Source organism: Dermacentor silvarum, chromosome 4, assembly GCF_013339745.2.
Source record: "Dermacentor silvarum isolate Dsil-2018 chromosome 4, BIME_Dsil_1.4, whole genome shotgun sequence".
Taxonomy (NCBI): domain Eukaryota; kingdom Metazoa; phylum Arthropoda; class Arachnida; order Ixodida; family Ixodidae; genus Dermacentor; species Dermacentor silvarum.
This window is the reverse complement of record NC_051157.2, coordinates 215,202,998-215,218,696: the sequence shown is the minus strand read 5'-3', so window position 1 is coordinate 215,218,696 and position 15,699 is coordinate 215,202,998. Positions and strand designations below refer to the sequence as shown.

General features: G+C 47.2%; 1 protein-coding gene across 5 annotated transcripts in view; it reads left to right on the top strand.

Annotated features, from left to right (window-relative positions):
* The window catches only part of LOC119449227 (putative phosphoenolpyruvate synthase), a 614,437-nt gene that overhangs the window by 412,315 nt on the left and 186,423 nt on the right, over positions 1-15,699 (top strand). For all 5 annotated transcript variants that reach the window (XR_007466614.1, XR_007466613.1, XR_007466615.1 and 2 more), the window contains exon 25: positions 3,558-3,716. Coding sequence is in view for 2 of the 5 variants with exons in the window: in XM_049666356.1 (XP_049522313.1) it covers positions 3,558-3,716 (159 nt within the window). In the remaining 3 variants the exon portion in view is untranslated. The remainder of the gene's footprint in view (positions 1-3,557; positions 3,717-15,699) is intronic.

The window sequence follows — 15,699 nt, the reverse complement described above, 5'->3', positions numbered from 1 at the left end:
TCTGTATAGCTCTCAACTAATTTGCTATTGCAATTGATGCTTCGCCTTTCGGGCGAAACGGCGACTTTTTACAACTATAACTTAACCAGCGAGTGTTAGCCAGAGCCATCCCTCGGAGACCTTGGCAGCCGATGTGGAATATCCTTTCTGCCGCAGGCGTCACTAATGCCTGATCTTTTAAAGACGATAGTCTTTCTTGGGGAACTTAAACGCTGAAAATTTGGTCTGTCTGTCTGTCTGTTTGTCTGTCTGTCACCCGATTCAGCCACCCGGCCAAAGTTGGACCACTTGCTTACCGCCCACACTACTTAAACTGGTACGGCTGTTCATACTTGTGAACGTTATCGATCAGAAAGTAAATATTACGCATATCTGAGGCGCAACATCACTAGGTAAGTATTAGGAGGTGTGTTCCTTTAATAGAAAATACATAGATACGTAACTCTAAAGACCCTAGTTTCTTAAGCTGCGCTGAAAATGCCATGCTATGAGCGCCGACGAACGACGTTCCCCGACTGCGCGCCGACGAGCGCCCTCTGCCATGGAGGAAGGAAACCCTCTGCACAAGCTCATGTTTCCCGATGTATTGCGAGATGGCATCCATGTCTCACGCAGCGCCTCCTCAATTTTATCAATGCCAGCCAGATGCGGCTGATTCAACATAAAGGAAGCGCTGTCTGAGGCAGGGCAAAACATAAATGGCCGCTTGATGAAATAATGCGGTAAAATGAAATCTGTTCAAACAAACCTCCATTGGATTTATCATGGCAGGACGGAAATGGTACGAGAACAGCATCACGGGTGGCCGCGGATCAGACCAGCACTCATGTAGTACGGCCGATAGAAGACTATCGTCTTTCGACGACATTTGCGGCAATTTTTTTTACAACGTAAGCTGCTATGGGCTCATTTCAATAGCCGTTACCATTCGCGATGGTGTCGGCCGCCGGTGGCATCCGCTGCCGTAGCCGCTATCGCCAGAAATGCAAAAAAAGTGCCTGGTTGCCATCGGGATCAAACCCGCGACCGCAGCGTGGGAGCCAGATACTCTACTACTGAGCCACGCAAGCGCTTGCTATCGGGCAGCGGAAAAATGTCCTATAAACGCTACCGAAGACGACCCGAGCCTCCGCCACTATAGTGGAGTCATCAAAGTAAGGCGCCTGCAAACGCTGCGTGCGCAGGCGCAGACAATGAGATGGAACTCAGACGAAGCACGCAATTAAAAAAGACGCCATCCCCAGCCTCCGCCAGTATGTTGGCGCCATCTAGTTAAGGTGCCTGCAAACTCAGCGCGCCCGACATGTGTGTTGCAGTTGTAAGGCTTGGTCGGACTCAGCAGACTGCTGTGCAAAGAGCATTACAAGCCGCAGCTCGCCGTCGATGCCGGGCGGAAATTTCAGATCGTTCTCTTTAAAACGAGGGAATATTGAAGCCTTCAGGTAGCATGTGTTGGTTTATTGACCGATTCTGCTAAAAAGAAGAGTGTTCTGCTAAAAAGTCACAGGCCTGCGCTGCACACGCAGCACAGTCACAGCGTAAGCTGGTGGAGCGGCTCAATAGTAGCTCCAATTTCGGCACCACGCACACGAGGGTCTTCGCGACAAAGTCTCTTCGCCTCGTTTTGACGAGTACGATCTGAACTGTCCACCCGGCGTCGACGGCGAGCTGCGGATTGTAATGCTCTGTGCACAGCAGTCTGCTGAGCCGGATGATGGCTGGTTGTAGCCGCGCACGTAGTTCTACTATTCACTTCTTGAGCCAGGTTCGCAAGGCACGAACATTACCAGGTTAGAGCACTGCACAGGCTCGGGCTTACCCGAAAGCCCGAGCCCGGCCCGGCCCGGCCCACGGGCTGGGCCGGGTAGCACAGTTTTTTCACGGGTTCGGGCCGGGCTCGGGCACGGCGTGTGCTTTTCGCAAGGCACGAACCTTACCATGTTAGTGCACTGCACGGGCTCGGGCTTACCCAAAAGCCCGAGCCCGGCCCGGCCCGTGGGCCGGGCCGGGTAGCACAGTTTTTTCATGGGCTCGGATCGGGCTCGGGCACGGCGTGTGCTTTTTGACTCGGGCCTGGGCCGGGCTCGGGTTTTTTGGCGCGGGCCCGGGCCGGGCTCGGGCTTTCTGGTGTTGTGCATGTAACGTGCAGCGAGTTATTCTCGGGCGTCTCAACTCTGAAAAACATTATTGTTCGGTCTCGGGCCGGGTTCGGGCCGGTTTCGAGTCGCGCACGGGCCGGGCTCTTGCCTAAGGTAAAGGGGTGGCGGGCCGGGCCGGGCGGGTAACGTAGATTATTTCCGGGCCCGGGCCGGGCCCGGGTCTCGCCATAAAAGTTTTGATCGGGCTCGGGCGTGCCGCCCAACGTAAAAACTGGCCCGGGCCGGGCCCGGGCTGAAAAAATCGGCCCGTGCAGTGCTCTATACCAGGTTCGTACCTTGCGAGTAGACGCCATAGCGTGTACCGATGAGGTATCCAGAATACGTGGAGCACATTTCACATCGGATTCGCGTTGATTGCGCGCCTTCTCTGCATCGGATGTCGTCGTCTGCGCCTGCACACCCTGCGTTTGCAGGCACCTTAACTAGATGGCGCCACCATACTGGCGGAGGCTGGGGATAGCGTTTTTTTAATGTGCGCCTCGTCTGAATGGCATTTCGTCGTCGGCGCCTGCTCACGCTGCGTTTGCAGGCGCCTTAACAGATGGCGCGAGCATACTGGCGGAGGCTCGGATCGTCTGCGCCTGCGTTTACAGGGAATTTTTCCGCTGCCCAATAGCAAGCGTGGCTCAGTGGTAGAGTATCTGGCTTCCACGGAGTGGGCCTGGGTTCGATGCCGGCGGGAACCGGGTACTTTTTTCGCATTTCCGGCGATATCGGTTACGGTCGCCAACGACGGTGGCGGCAGCGGCGGCGGACACCATCACGAACCGGAACGGCTTTTGCACTGAGCCCATAACAGCTTACGCTGTAAAAGGAAGTGGAGCAACAGTGCATTCTTACGGCGAGTTTGACGGCGCATATCTCCAATTTGATGCCATTCTGGGTTCCAAGTGCATACGCCTTGAAACCTCACCGACAACAATTCGTAAATTGCAATAGGTGTCATGAAATAATTCATTAAGAAGTTATTTAGTGAATTTTTCTTAATTGGTCGAAAATGTGTTTCGATTTCTCGTGCAAGTAATGTCCGCCTCTATGAATAATCCAGCTCAAAGACTAAATTGTTTTATTTGCAACAGATGATTTTGAAAAATGCCGTAGAACTCACATATCATCACCCCATATAATGCCACCTATAGCGCACGCTATCGTGTTATTCCCGTTGATCATATTTAGGATGTACTAATTTAGATTCATAAAATTGTTCTTTGCATATTTGTTTATTCTACTTCATAGCGTTAATTCGCTAAAAAAGTTTGCGTTCTCTGGCATATGTCGGTCTCCAACACCCGGCCTCTGTCGGCTTCTAACGGCAGATACCGCCGACAATATAAGAAAGTAAATGATAATGTATGGAACCATGGTGACCATCTGCCGCCTACATGCTTTGTTTCGCAGGGAACGAGAAGCGCTGGCCAAGCTGCCACGCTCCTCGACAAAGCTGTGATGTTCAGCACACTAGGACGAGATGCAAGCGATGAAGTCAACGCTGGCGTGCAGAGAACTCGCTTCTCCGACAAGACCAAGCTGCCTTTACAGATATACCATGCTCTAAAGGTTTGCTCCAAAACTCGCTCAAAATACCTCAACCCATCAACGTGTTCCAGTGGGAGCAACAAAATGATGTTGCGTTATATTGGCTACTTTACTACTCTTGGCGGGAGATATTTGTTCAAGTGAAAATGTTGGAATTCACTGTTTAGTGCACTTATAGAGTACGTCATGAACTCTACAACTCCTCACTTTTCAGTATTGTAGTTACTTGTTGCGTTTCCTTTGTAATAAGCGGTTTATATTGTTACGAGGCGTTGCATATGACTCTATGAGCCTGCCATCAAAGGACCGCTGTGCTATGCGAAGAGGAAGAAGGCAGGACATGCCGCGTGAGATGTTGTCAGCCATTCTCTGGTAGCAGCAGCCTGTAAATATTGTCTCTCTGGTGTACTTGTGAATCCCCGTGACAATTTTGTGGAGGTGCTGGGTACCAGAAGAAGTTCTGTACAACGGAGCTCCGCAGTGGTCGTCGAGTCGGGGTCATCATGATGCCACGCTGCCTGCGCCGTCAGTACGACGCCTGCACCAGCCCCGACAACAACGTCAACGATCGTCGTTACGCATTCTAAAGACCCGGGAACGTTCTGCGGTATGGATGTAGTTGACGTCGATGATTGGATTGCCAATTATGAACCCATCAGTGAGGTCAATCGTTGGGACCCGACGATGATGCAGGCGAACCTGCTGTTTTATCTCAAAGGAATGGAAAAGGTGTGGTTGGATAACCATGAGGCAGAGATTGGAATTTGGGACACTTTCAAAGAAACTTAGGGCCTTGTTTGGGAAGCCCATGGGTCTAAAGGCAGCCGCAACGAAAGAGCTATCCATCTGCGCGCAGACGTCCACTGAACCATACATATCCTACATTCAGGCGTCTTGGCTCTTTGCCGTAAGTGGACATGGCCATGACGGATTCGGACAAGGTTGGTCACGTACTAAAGGGAATCGCAGACGATGCGTTCAACCTATTACTGTGCCGAAATTGTGCGACCGTCGACGCCATTATGAAAGAATGCCGGCGTTTTGAGCAGGCCAAAAGTCGGCGTATTGCAGGTCATTCGCTCGGCTACCGAACACCGTCCCGACGTCATCATGCCAGGGGTTTATCCAGAGTTTTGACTTTGGAGGAGGGGTGTATTGCTTATCTTTTTTTTTCTGAGCGATAGGCAGGATGTTCAAGAGGCTGGCGGTCTTTTTACCACGTTGTTTCATTTAAGTAAGGCTTAACGCTTTTGTTTCAACAAATGATGACGGAAAAGCTGTTAATTAGCAGAAGTACACTAATTAACCTTTTAAGCAAGCATATTAAACCACATCTTAAAAGGTTGGTTCGTCCTTGCTGTTGCATGTAGAGCTGATGTTGTTGCGCAAACATTACAACGAAGGTGGAGACAGGCAGGCACGAATGAGCGCTGTATAGAAGGCCGAAATGTGTGCCTAGTATTTTGGGATTATAAATTCAGTACTATATTTAAACACCCATCGCATTCTGTCACGACATTTGAAAATTGCAAAAGCATAAGGGACAGCATTTAGAGTTCTCATTTGATTTCACGAAGTTTATTCTTTTTTTCTATGCAGGACAAAGTGAAGTAAGTTCTTCATCTACAAGTCTTATTGAAAGGACAAAGTGCAGGCGTTTTCAAAACTAAGTACAACATCACTTTGCAGGAGACAAAAAATACCAAGCACAATAGGCACGGTGAAGCTATATAACGTAAACAATACAATTTAAAAATAACAACTAAGAACAAAAACAGCCGGCAGATCCCGCGCCCTGTGGGAATCGATCTTATGCGAAGCAGTGTGCGGGGAGCCTACCAAGTTAACGAAACGACTATAAGAGCACCAAGACGTAGCTGGCTGTTTCATGACCTATCATTTATGTACTTCATACATTCTTGTCATAGTATGCCAATTTTCGTACATGCCAAGTTAACAAAACGACCATGAGAGCACCAAGACGTGGGATACTCTCAAAGTGGTATATGATCGCCAAGAAATGATTCGCATTAAAAGGTATATATGCGCATCGTGTCCGCTACAATCCGGTACATACAATATCCAAAGAAACTACTAGGACAACCTTGGCTGCCACATTCACAAAATAATACTTAAAAAAAGAAGTTGGGACTACATAAACTACACAATTGCACCGTGTCACCCCTCACGTATCTACAATACCCGGCGTGGTTTCTCGGTTCACATCAGATAGGTTTGGTTTGGTTTGGTGCATATATGTCTAACACAACCTACTATGGGGGTTGTGCTTACAGCCTGTTCATGTTGGAACCTGTTCATGGTAGAAAAGATTCTTCCAACGGCAGCAATTCCTACGGGAAGAAGCAGTATCTTCATTGTAGGTGGTGACAAAGCAGGGAAAATTCTTTTTCTCTCGACCTCGCACGCAAGCATTAGCGCTGCTTCCGATGAAGCCACCTCTCCAGGATACTGTCTGGAAATTGTACTCATTCGCCAGTCTAGTCGTTCGGAGCTTAAAGATAACGAGAGCAATGTGCCACATTGTAAATTTTACGACTAAGCACAGGAGTAGTGCTCGTACTGTACGTATGATGCATACGAGTACGTTGACTTATAAATGGAAAAACAAAAAGCGCAAACATGAATCTCGCATCTCATTCAGGCGCAAGCGTTTACCGCGACTTCAAGCATTCTCCACTCCCTGCAGGTGGCAGTGTAGCACTGTCGTTTGCGCGCTGAACATCAAAATTGGACCTCAAGATTAAGGCCATATAGCGTCCACGTCCGCATAGAGCAAATATTTCTTAAAGCGATTACCACAGTGCATGGGTTCAGCGTAATTTTTTTCCAGGATGAGTGCCTGTCTGAAAGAGGGAAGAGCGGGGGTGGTCCGGAATAATTTGGGGGGGGGGGGTGTCCAGATCATCCTGGGGGGTGTTGGGGGGGTGTTGGGGGGTGTTAGGGGGTGTCTATAAATCCCTGCATCATGCGAAGACGGACAGGCCTCCCGTCTGCAGTCGTCACCACCATCGGAAATTACACGAGGCGTCCGTCGGGAAATCGAAGCAATTGCTCCTGGTCTCCCCAACAACGGCCATGGCGATTTTCACGTGCCGACCGTTTAACTGCTCCAGTACATTGTGCGGGAGGAACTCGGAAACTTGGGTTTTGCCGTCTGCACCGTTGCTCAGTCTCGGACAACTGACTTTCGCCCTAGGTCGCCGCCTCGCCCGAGATCACCAGCAGGGGAACAACGGTTTTATCCGCGCTCTGGTAATCCGGCTGAATGGCGGACGGCAGACGATCCACCGATTTCCTTCCACTGCCGCCGTATCGGTCACGTCGCGCGCCATTGCAACAGCCGTTGGGTGTCGCCGTTAACCCGGGATGACACTGTTAGCCGCACAGACAACTACCGCCGTTTTCAGCCCGCTTAGCCATGCCAGCCATACAACAGTGATAGCTACCGTGGCTTCCAGCCTTTTCAGTCATCCAATGTCGATGCCACCCCTACGCCTCACAGCCGTTCCCCGTCGCCCCGTCGCCCCGAGATCACCAGTCTCGTTCGCCGCCAGCGCGTTGGCCGTCGTCTCCTTCCCCTGTACGACGACGTCCGACATCGCCGCTCAACCTTTAACAGAGAAACTAAGGGATGCAGCTCTTAGAGGTGACGCTGCATCTTCGAATTCCACCTCAAAACCTCTCCTCGTATTGCCGACACGACGAAACTTGATCGACGTCGACGTTGACGGCTGAACTGTTCCCGCACTCGTCGATACTGGGGCACAAATATCCGTGATGAGTATCACCCTCGTCGCCGCCTCAAGAAAGTACTTACCCCCGCCGCTACTGGTATTATTCGCGTCGCTGAGAGAAGAAGTCCCGCAGTCATCGGAATGTGCGCAGCTCGCATCACCATCGCCGGTCACCATATATCTGTGTGGTTTATTGTTCTCTAGAAATGCCCGAACGACGTCATTCTCGGACTCGTTTTCTTGTCGGCCCATGCCGCTCTCATTGACTGTGCAACCGGCGTCCTTCAACTTGAGTTTCCTCAACTTGCTGATGTTCCAGCTTTACCTGCATACCGCTTATGATCTGTCGATTATGTTCGGTTGTCACGTGTGTTGCCTCGACGACAGCATCACCTGTTCCAGAAGGCGACTACATAGTGTCTCCAGTAGTTGAGCTGCAGTTGACCAGAAATATTGCTGTGCCGCACACCCTCGTGACTGTGGTCGACAATCACGTCCAGCTCCCGCTTCTCAACTTCAGCAACTCGACCCAAGCTCTCCCGCAAGGCATCTCAGTGGCCAACGTGCACGCGCTTGATGAATGCGACGTCGCGGCACTAGACGCCGACACTTGTTCGTCCTTTCTCGCAACCGGCCCGCGAAGTCCACTCCCCGACGAAATTACCACGATAATTGCCCCTGATCTTCCGACTTGTCAAGTCGCGGAACTCCACCACCTTCTAACGACCTATAGGGATATCTTCGACTTCGATGACTCCCCTCTCGGTCAAACGTCTCCCGTAAGTCATCAAATATTTACCGGCGATGCTATTCCTATCAGACGGCGACCATATCGTGTGTCCCATTCCGAACGCTAGGTCATACAACGAAAAGTAGACAAGAGGCTGACAAGACATCTGGCACCGAAGCCAGGTCGGATGATGTAATACAACCAACGCATGATCGTTGGATTGAAGCACCAGACCTGCGTCGCTTGACCTTTGGCGAACCCTTCTGCGCTTGGAGTACTACCACAGCGTCACCTGGTCGTTTCTACAGTATTATAAAGCCGAGGACGGACGCTAGGCTCATCAGTGGGTCTTGCGGCGGCACGATGAGCACATGGTTCAAACTTGTCTACACTGTCTTTCAGGTAGGCCCGAAATACGATTTTTCCTGTTATAGAAGTGATGATCGATGTCTAGTGCTGCTACCTAGCCCACTGATCAGAGCGTTATCTGTTTTTTTTTCTGTCCGTAGAATATTGTTGATGTTATCTGGTGACGTCGAGACCAATCCTGGTCCCGATATGTTACAAGAAACACTATCGCAAGTGCTCATGGGGCAGGAAAAAGTTCGTTCCGAGATATCTGCTTGGACAGTCAAGTTTCCTTCCATCGAAGAAAGGCTAAATAGGCTTCAGATGTCAGTACTACCAGTCACGGAGGTGATTCCGCGCGTTCAGGAACTTAAAAGACTGTCGCTCATCTTACAAACCTGGTATTGAAGCTGTACTGCCAGTCTGACGATCTTGAAAACAGGTCCCGTAGAAATAACCTTGTTGTCTACGGACTACCTGAACCCCATTCTGAGCCCTCTGGGCAACTGCATGCTACGTTCACAAACTTAATATCTGACAAACTTGGTGTTCAGTGTGCAGACATTGAACGTTGGCACAGGCTTGGGTTGCGTGGAGTTGATAAACCACGTCCTGCTATCTTCAAATTTTTGAACTACAAGGCAAAGGTTGCAATATTAAAGAATGCCCGAAAGCTTAAAGGAACAGAAGTATATATAAAAGAGGACTTCTCTGAACGGGTTCGATAGGTACGCCAAGCTCTTGGGAGACTTTCTGTAAATCAAAACAAAAATGCCTTTACGGTTCGTCTGCAATATGATCCCTTGCTGATATACAATGTACGCTATGTGCTGAATGAAGCAGGTGATTCAATCATTAAAACCAAAAAAAAAACCTCTGCAGTACATGAAACTTGACTGCATTCCGATACTAATTTCTCGCTGGTAAATGTTAATGCCCGCAGTCTTCTTAACAAAATTCAAGACGTTCATCACTTTGTTGCATTTTATCAACCTTCTGTGATTTGCGTGACTGAAACGTGACTTGGTGAACAAATCTTAGATTCTGAAATTTTACCGCCAGTTTACAGCGTCGCAGGAAAGATAGTAGTCGCCGGCGCGGTGGCGGTGTGGCACTCTTTGTGAACCAAGATATTGAGCTTACAGTATTGCCTGACGTTCCTAACTGCGAATCTGTATGGTGCAAAATCAGGCTTCCTGGTTTCACTTGGCTGTAGAGGCTGTTTATCGACCCCCTGAAAAGGATTTAAGTGTCTTTTCTGATCTTACCGATTAAATAACCAAACACAAACTTAACTGTTGTAAAATGTTAGTTGCTGGTGATTTCAACACCCCTAGCATAGATTGGCCAACGCTATCTGCAAGTGGCCGTCACAAAGTCATTTGAGATTACTTGATTAACATGACTATTTCTTTCGATTTGACGCAAATTGTGAATTCCGCAAACCGGGAAAGCTAATTTTAGATCTTGTTTTCATAAATGAGCAACTTAGACAAAACGGGTATGATTGTAATCTTGTTGAAGGCCTGTCGGACCATAAGGGTGTCATTGTTTATTTCAATTTAGCAACTGTGCCTTAGCTTCCTTCACATCAGACTGTATTGAACTTAAAGCGTGCCGATGACAACTCCATAACTGAGTTATTCGCATGCTCTTTTGATGAGTTTTTGAGCTGCGCGAACCATTCCTCTGGTGACGTGCTAGTGAACCGTTTTTGTTCAATCGTCAATCATTGTATCACTGATTACATTCCAGCCAAGTGTGTAAAGAGCAATCCCAAGCACCCGTGGTACACACGTGAAATTATACGCTTAATTCGTCGCATCAGGTGTCTCCGCAAACAACCCTATGCAAAGAATCCAATGAAAGCTTCAGTAGTGTCCACACTTAAAAACAACTTAAAATCTGCTATGTCAAATGTGAAAAGTTTCTATTTTATTTGCACTTTGTCATCCTTCATTAAAAACAAACCATCAAAGTTCTGGCGAACCATCAGTCCACCAAGCCACAGCTCTCCTTCATTCATTATTGCCAACCAACCATGCTCAGATAATCTTAGCATCACTGAAGCCTTTATTAATTACTTTAAATCAGTGTTCACCTGTGATGGTGGACGCACCTCCACGTTTTGCACTGTTCCTTCGTCATCACCTTTTCCTAGTATGGTAATCACTTCAGCTGGTGTACATAACCTTATACTCAAGATCGATACTATGAAAAGTGCTGGCCCAGACAATATACCAGATATGTTTTTACGGTGATAATCTGAATGGAGCTCTCGGTATTTATCCCTAATTTTTTCAAAGTCTGTAGAATCATCTACTGTTCCCATACTCTGGAAATGTGCTAAGGTTGTTCCCATTCACGAAGACGCCAATAGGCAGGTAATGTCTAACTACAGACTTATTTATTTAATATCAACATGTTGTAAACTATTGGAACACATTATTCATAAATATATTAATGAGTACTTATCTGAACATAATGCTCTCTCGCATGCTCAACATGGCTTCCGTTCTGTATTCTCGACGGTAACACAACTTCTAGAATTCTCCCATGATATTGCATCCACGCTTAACCTTAGAGGACAGCTTGGTTCCATTTTCATTGATTACAGTAAAGCTTTTGATACAGTGTGTCATAAAAAACTTCTCAATAAACTCAAGGCAATAATTCATGATTATTAACTACTAGGTTGGATACAGGACTCCATATGAACAAGAACCCAGTTTCTTGCATTTAACCATGTTCATTCATCTCCTGTCAATGTTAGATCCGGTGTACCACAGGGGTCTGTCTTGTGCTGTTTGTTGTCCATGTAAATGATGTCGTTGAAGTAATTGCAGGGCACTTCTGTCAAAATAAGACTATATGTTGAAGACTATGTCCTTTATTCTACTATAACCAGTAATTATGATCAGTTGATGTTGAATGAAGTCTTCGCCCGTTTTTGCGAATGGAGCAGAACATAGCAAATATGACTTAATTTTAAGAAAACCGTTTGAATGAATTTTTCAAATAAAAAACACCCATTAGAACTTACATATTTTAATGAAGAGCACAACCTTGCAAGCGCCCACACGTTCAAATAACTTGGAGTTACTTTCTCCCCTGATCTGAAATGACATGCTCACAAGGCATTGAGAAAATTCAGTTTTCTTAAAAGAAACTTAAGAGATGCCACTAAGGAATGTAAATTAACGGCATACAGATCACTCATAAGGCCTCTACTTGAGTACGTGTCGGTAGTGTGGACACCACATCATTCCAAAGACAGACTATCCTGAGTCTATTGAAAAAAGACATATGATTTATATATAACCGGTATGACGGGCATTTCTCACCGACATCACATGCTAGTAAGCTGCAACTAAAACATTTGGCCAATAGGCGTACTTGTGACCGTGTTGTTCTGCTACATAAAATTGCTCATGGGAAAACTTTTGTCAATGCACCTATTGTATTTACTAACCCTTCTTCTCGGCCCAGCAGAAGAAGTCATCGTCTTAACATTGTTCGTTTGGATTCATAGATTGATTGCTTTAGGTTTTTCTTTTTTCCACATAAAATTGCGTTTTGAATGGTCTTGAGGGGTCCTTGCGCGAGTTAACGAATGATGAATTTGCCGACCTATTGCCCAATTATGTTCATAATCAACTAGCTCTTCCTGATATTGTTTTTTCTATATTGTTTGTTTGATTTTTGCTACTAAAATGTATTATTCAATTGATTGACATATATATTCACTCAGTCCTGCAATATCTTGCTAAGCAAGATGGCCGTATTTGTAAATAAAAGGCGTCATAGAGGCTTCCTCAAGTCCGTGGGCGTCCCCTGTCGTCTTGGTCAAAAAGAAGGATGGCAGCTGGCGATTTTGCGTCGACTATCGTACCTTAAACAAAATAACGCGCAAAGACGTATATCCGCTGCCACGAATCGATGACGCCCTGGACTGTCTTGACGGTGCGAAGTACTTCTCATCCATAGACCGGCGCTCGGGTTACCGGCAGATTTCTCTTGATGACTTGTATCGAGAAAAAACTGCCTTTATCACACCGGACCGCCTCTGTCAGTTCAAAGGTATGCCCTTTGGACTGTGCGACGCCCCCGCAACGTTCTAACGCGTGATGGACTCTGTCTTTCGTGCCTACAAATGGTCTATCTGCCTCTGCTACCTAGACGACGTCATTGTGTTTTCCCTAACGTTTGAAAGTCGCCTTATCGTTTGGCGACCCTTCTAGCTGTCTTTCGTCGAGCAGGACTCCAGCTAAACTCCAAAAAGTGTAATTTCAGCTGACAAGACATCACTGTGCTTGGTCATCTTGTAAGTGCTACAGGTGTCCAACCTGACCCTGCCAAGATTAGCGCTGTGAAAAACTTCCCTGTGCCCTCGTCTACTAAAGCTGTTAGGAGTTTTGTTGGATTATGCTCGTACTTTAGCTTTAGAACAGGAAGATGAAGATAACATAGAGCTAATGAATGAAACCTTAACTAGGCTGATCTCAGAAGCAACAATTGAAGTGGGAGGTAAGGCACCAAAGCAACCTGTAGGGAAGCTCTCCCAAGAAACAAAGGACCTAATAAAGAAACGACAAAACATGAAAGTGTCCAACTCAAGAGATCAGATAGAATTCGCTGAACTGTCAAAACTGATCAACAAGAAGAAAGTAAGGGATATTCGAAATTATAACGTGGGAAAAATTGAGGAAGCCGTAAAATATGGACGCAGCATGAAATCAGTAAGAAGAAAACTAGGCATAGGACAAGGCAAGATGTATGCAATGAAAGATAAGCATGGTAATATCATCAGCAATTTCGATGACATAGTAAAAGCAGCAGAAGAATTCTATACTGACCTGTACAGTAGCCAAAACAGCCAAGCTTCTTCCATTCGAAATAGTGATGAACCGGATACAGAAGCTCCTTCTATAACTAGCGATGAAGTTAGAAGGGCCTTGAAAGACATGACCAGGGGAAAAGCGCCTGGAGAAGATGGAATAACAGTAGATTTAATCAAAGATGGAGGAGATATCATGCTTGAAAAGCTTGCGGCCCTTTATACGCAATGCCTCACAACTTCAAGTGTACCAGAGAGCTGGAAAAACGCCAACATTATACTTATCCATAAGAAGGGAGACGTTAAAGAATTGAAGAATTACAGACCCATTAGCTTGCTTTCAGTATTGTATAAAATATTCACCAAGATAATTTCCAATAGAATCAGGACAACACTTGACTTCAGTCAACCAAGAGAACAGGCTGGCTTCAGGAAGGGATATTCTACGATGGACCATATCCATGCCATCAATCAGGTAATCGAGAAATCTGCGGAGTACAATCAACCTCTCTATATGGCTTTCATAGATTATGAAAAGGCATTCGATTCAGTAGAGATATCAGCAGTCATAGAGGCATTGCGTAATCAAGGAGTGGAGGAGGCATACGTGAATATCTTGGCAAATATCTACAAGGATTCCACAGCTACCTTGGTTCTCCACAAGAAAAGTAGAAAGATACCTATCAAGAAAGGGGTCAGGCAAGGAGACACAATCTCTCCAATGCTATTCACTGCATGCTTAGAAGAAGTATTCAAGCTCTTAGAATGGGACGGATTAGGAGTGAGGATCGATGGCGAATATCTCAGCAACCTTCGGTTTGCAGATGACGTTGTCCTATTGAGCAACAAGGGAGAGGAATTACAACAAATGATTGAGGACCTTCATCGAGAAAGTGCAAGAATTGGGTTGAAGATGAATATGCAGAAGACAAAGATAATGTTCAATAGCCTGGCAAGGGAACAAGAATTCAGGATCGCCAGTCAGCCTCTAGAATCTGTAAAGGAATATGTTTATCTAGGTCAATTACTCACAGGGGACCCTGATCATGAGAAAGAAATTTACAGAAGAATAAAATTAGGTTGGAGTGCATACGGCAGGCATTGCCAAATCCTGACTGGGAGCTTACCACTGTCGTTGAAAAGAAAAGTGTACAATCATTGCATTCTACCGGTGCTAACATATGGGTCAGAAACTTGGAGGTTAACAAAGAAGCTCGAGAACAAGTTAAGGACCGCACAAAGAGCAATGGAACGAAAAATCTTAGGAGTAACGTTAAGAGACAGGAAGAGAGCGGTGTGGATCAGAGAAAAAACGGGGGTAGAGGATATTCTAGTTGACATTAAGCGGAAGAAATGGAGCTGGGCAGGCCATGTAATGCGTAGGATGGATAATCGGTGGACCATTAGGGTTACAGAATGGATACCAAGAGAAGGGAAGCGCAGTCGAGGACGGCAGAAAGTCAGGTGGGATGATGAGGTTAGGAAATTCGCAGGCGCAAGTTGGAATACGCTAGCGCAAGACAGGGGTAATTGGAGATCGCAGGGAGAGGCCTTCGTCCTGCAGTGGACATAAATATAGGCTGGTGATGATGATTATGCTCGTACTTCCGCCGTTTTATACGCAATTTCGCCATCATACCCCGACCCCTAACCGACCTTCTCAAGAAGGACGTGCCCTTCTCGTGGGGCCCCTACCAAGCGACTGCATTGTCGGCGCCGTCCTCGCTCAGCACCAGCATGGCCACACACGGGTTATTGCATACGTCAGCCGCCTGCTCTCCACATCTGAACGGAACTGTTCGATCACAGAGCGCGAGTGCCTTGCATTGGTTTGGGCTGTCGCAATATTTCGCCCGTATTTGTACGGCCGCGCATTTTCGGCTCTTACCGACGACCACGCTCTTTGCTGGCGGGGAGCCGCCAGGGGGCGCGAAGTAGTACCAACACGCTCACTTCGCGCTCTGCATCTTCATGATTTTTCAGTGATTTTTCGCATGAAAACGCCGGAAAACGCTACTATCAGCTTCACGAAGTTCCGAGGAACACTTGGACGCCACCTAAGTGCATCTACGACTCCTTGGAGGGACAGGAGGGTTCCACAAAGCTCGCCACCACGGGAAACGCTAACCCAACGCCAACTCGGTGAGCCGTCGGCAGCTGCACCGACGCCGGGATTCCCACGTCGCAGCTGCGCCTAGCCATGGCTCTCGACGCGGAAACTAATCAAGAATCCCACCAGCTTCAGCAGGATGGGACAGCAGACGACCAAATGGACGAAACTCAAGACCACTCTGACTTGGTGAGTCGATACGCTAACATCTCCCACTCGCGTGA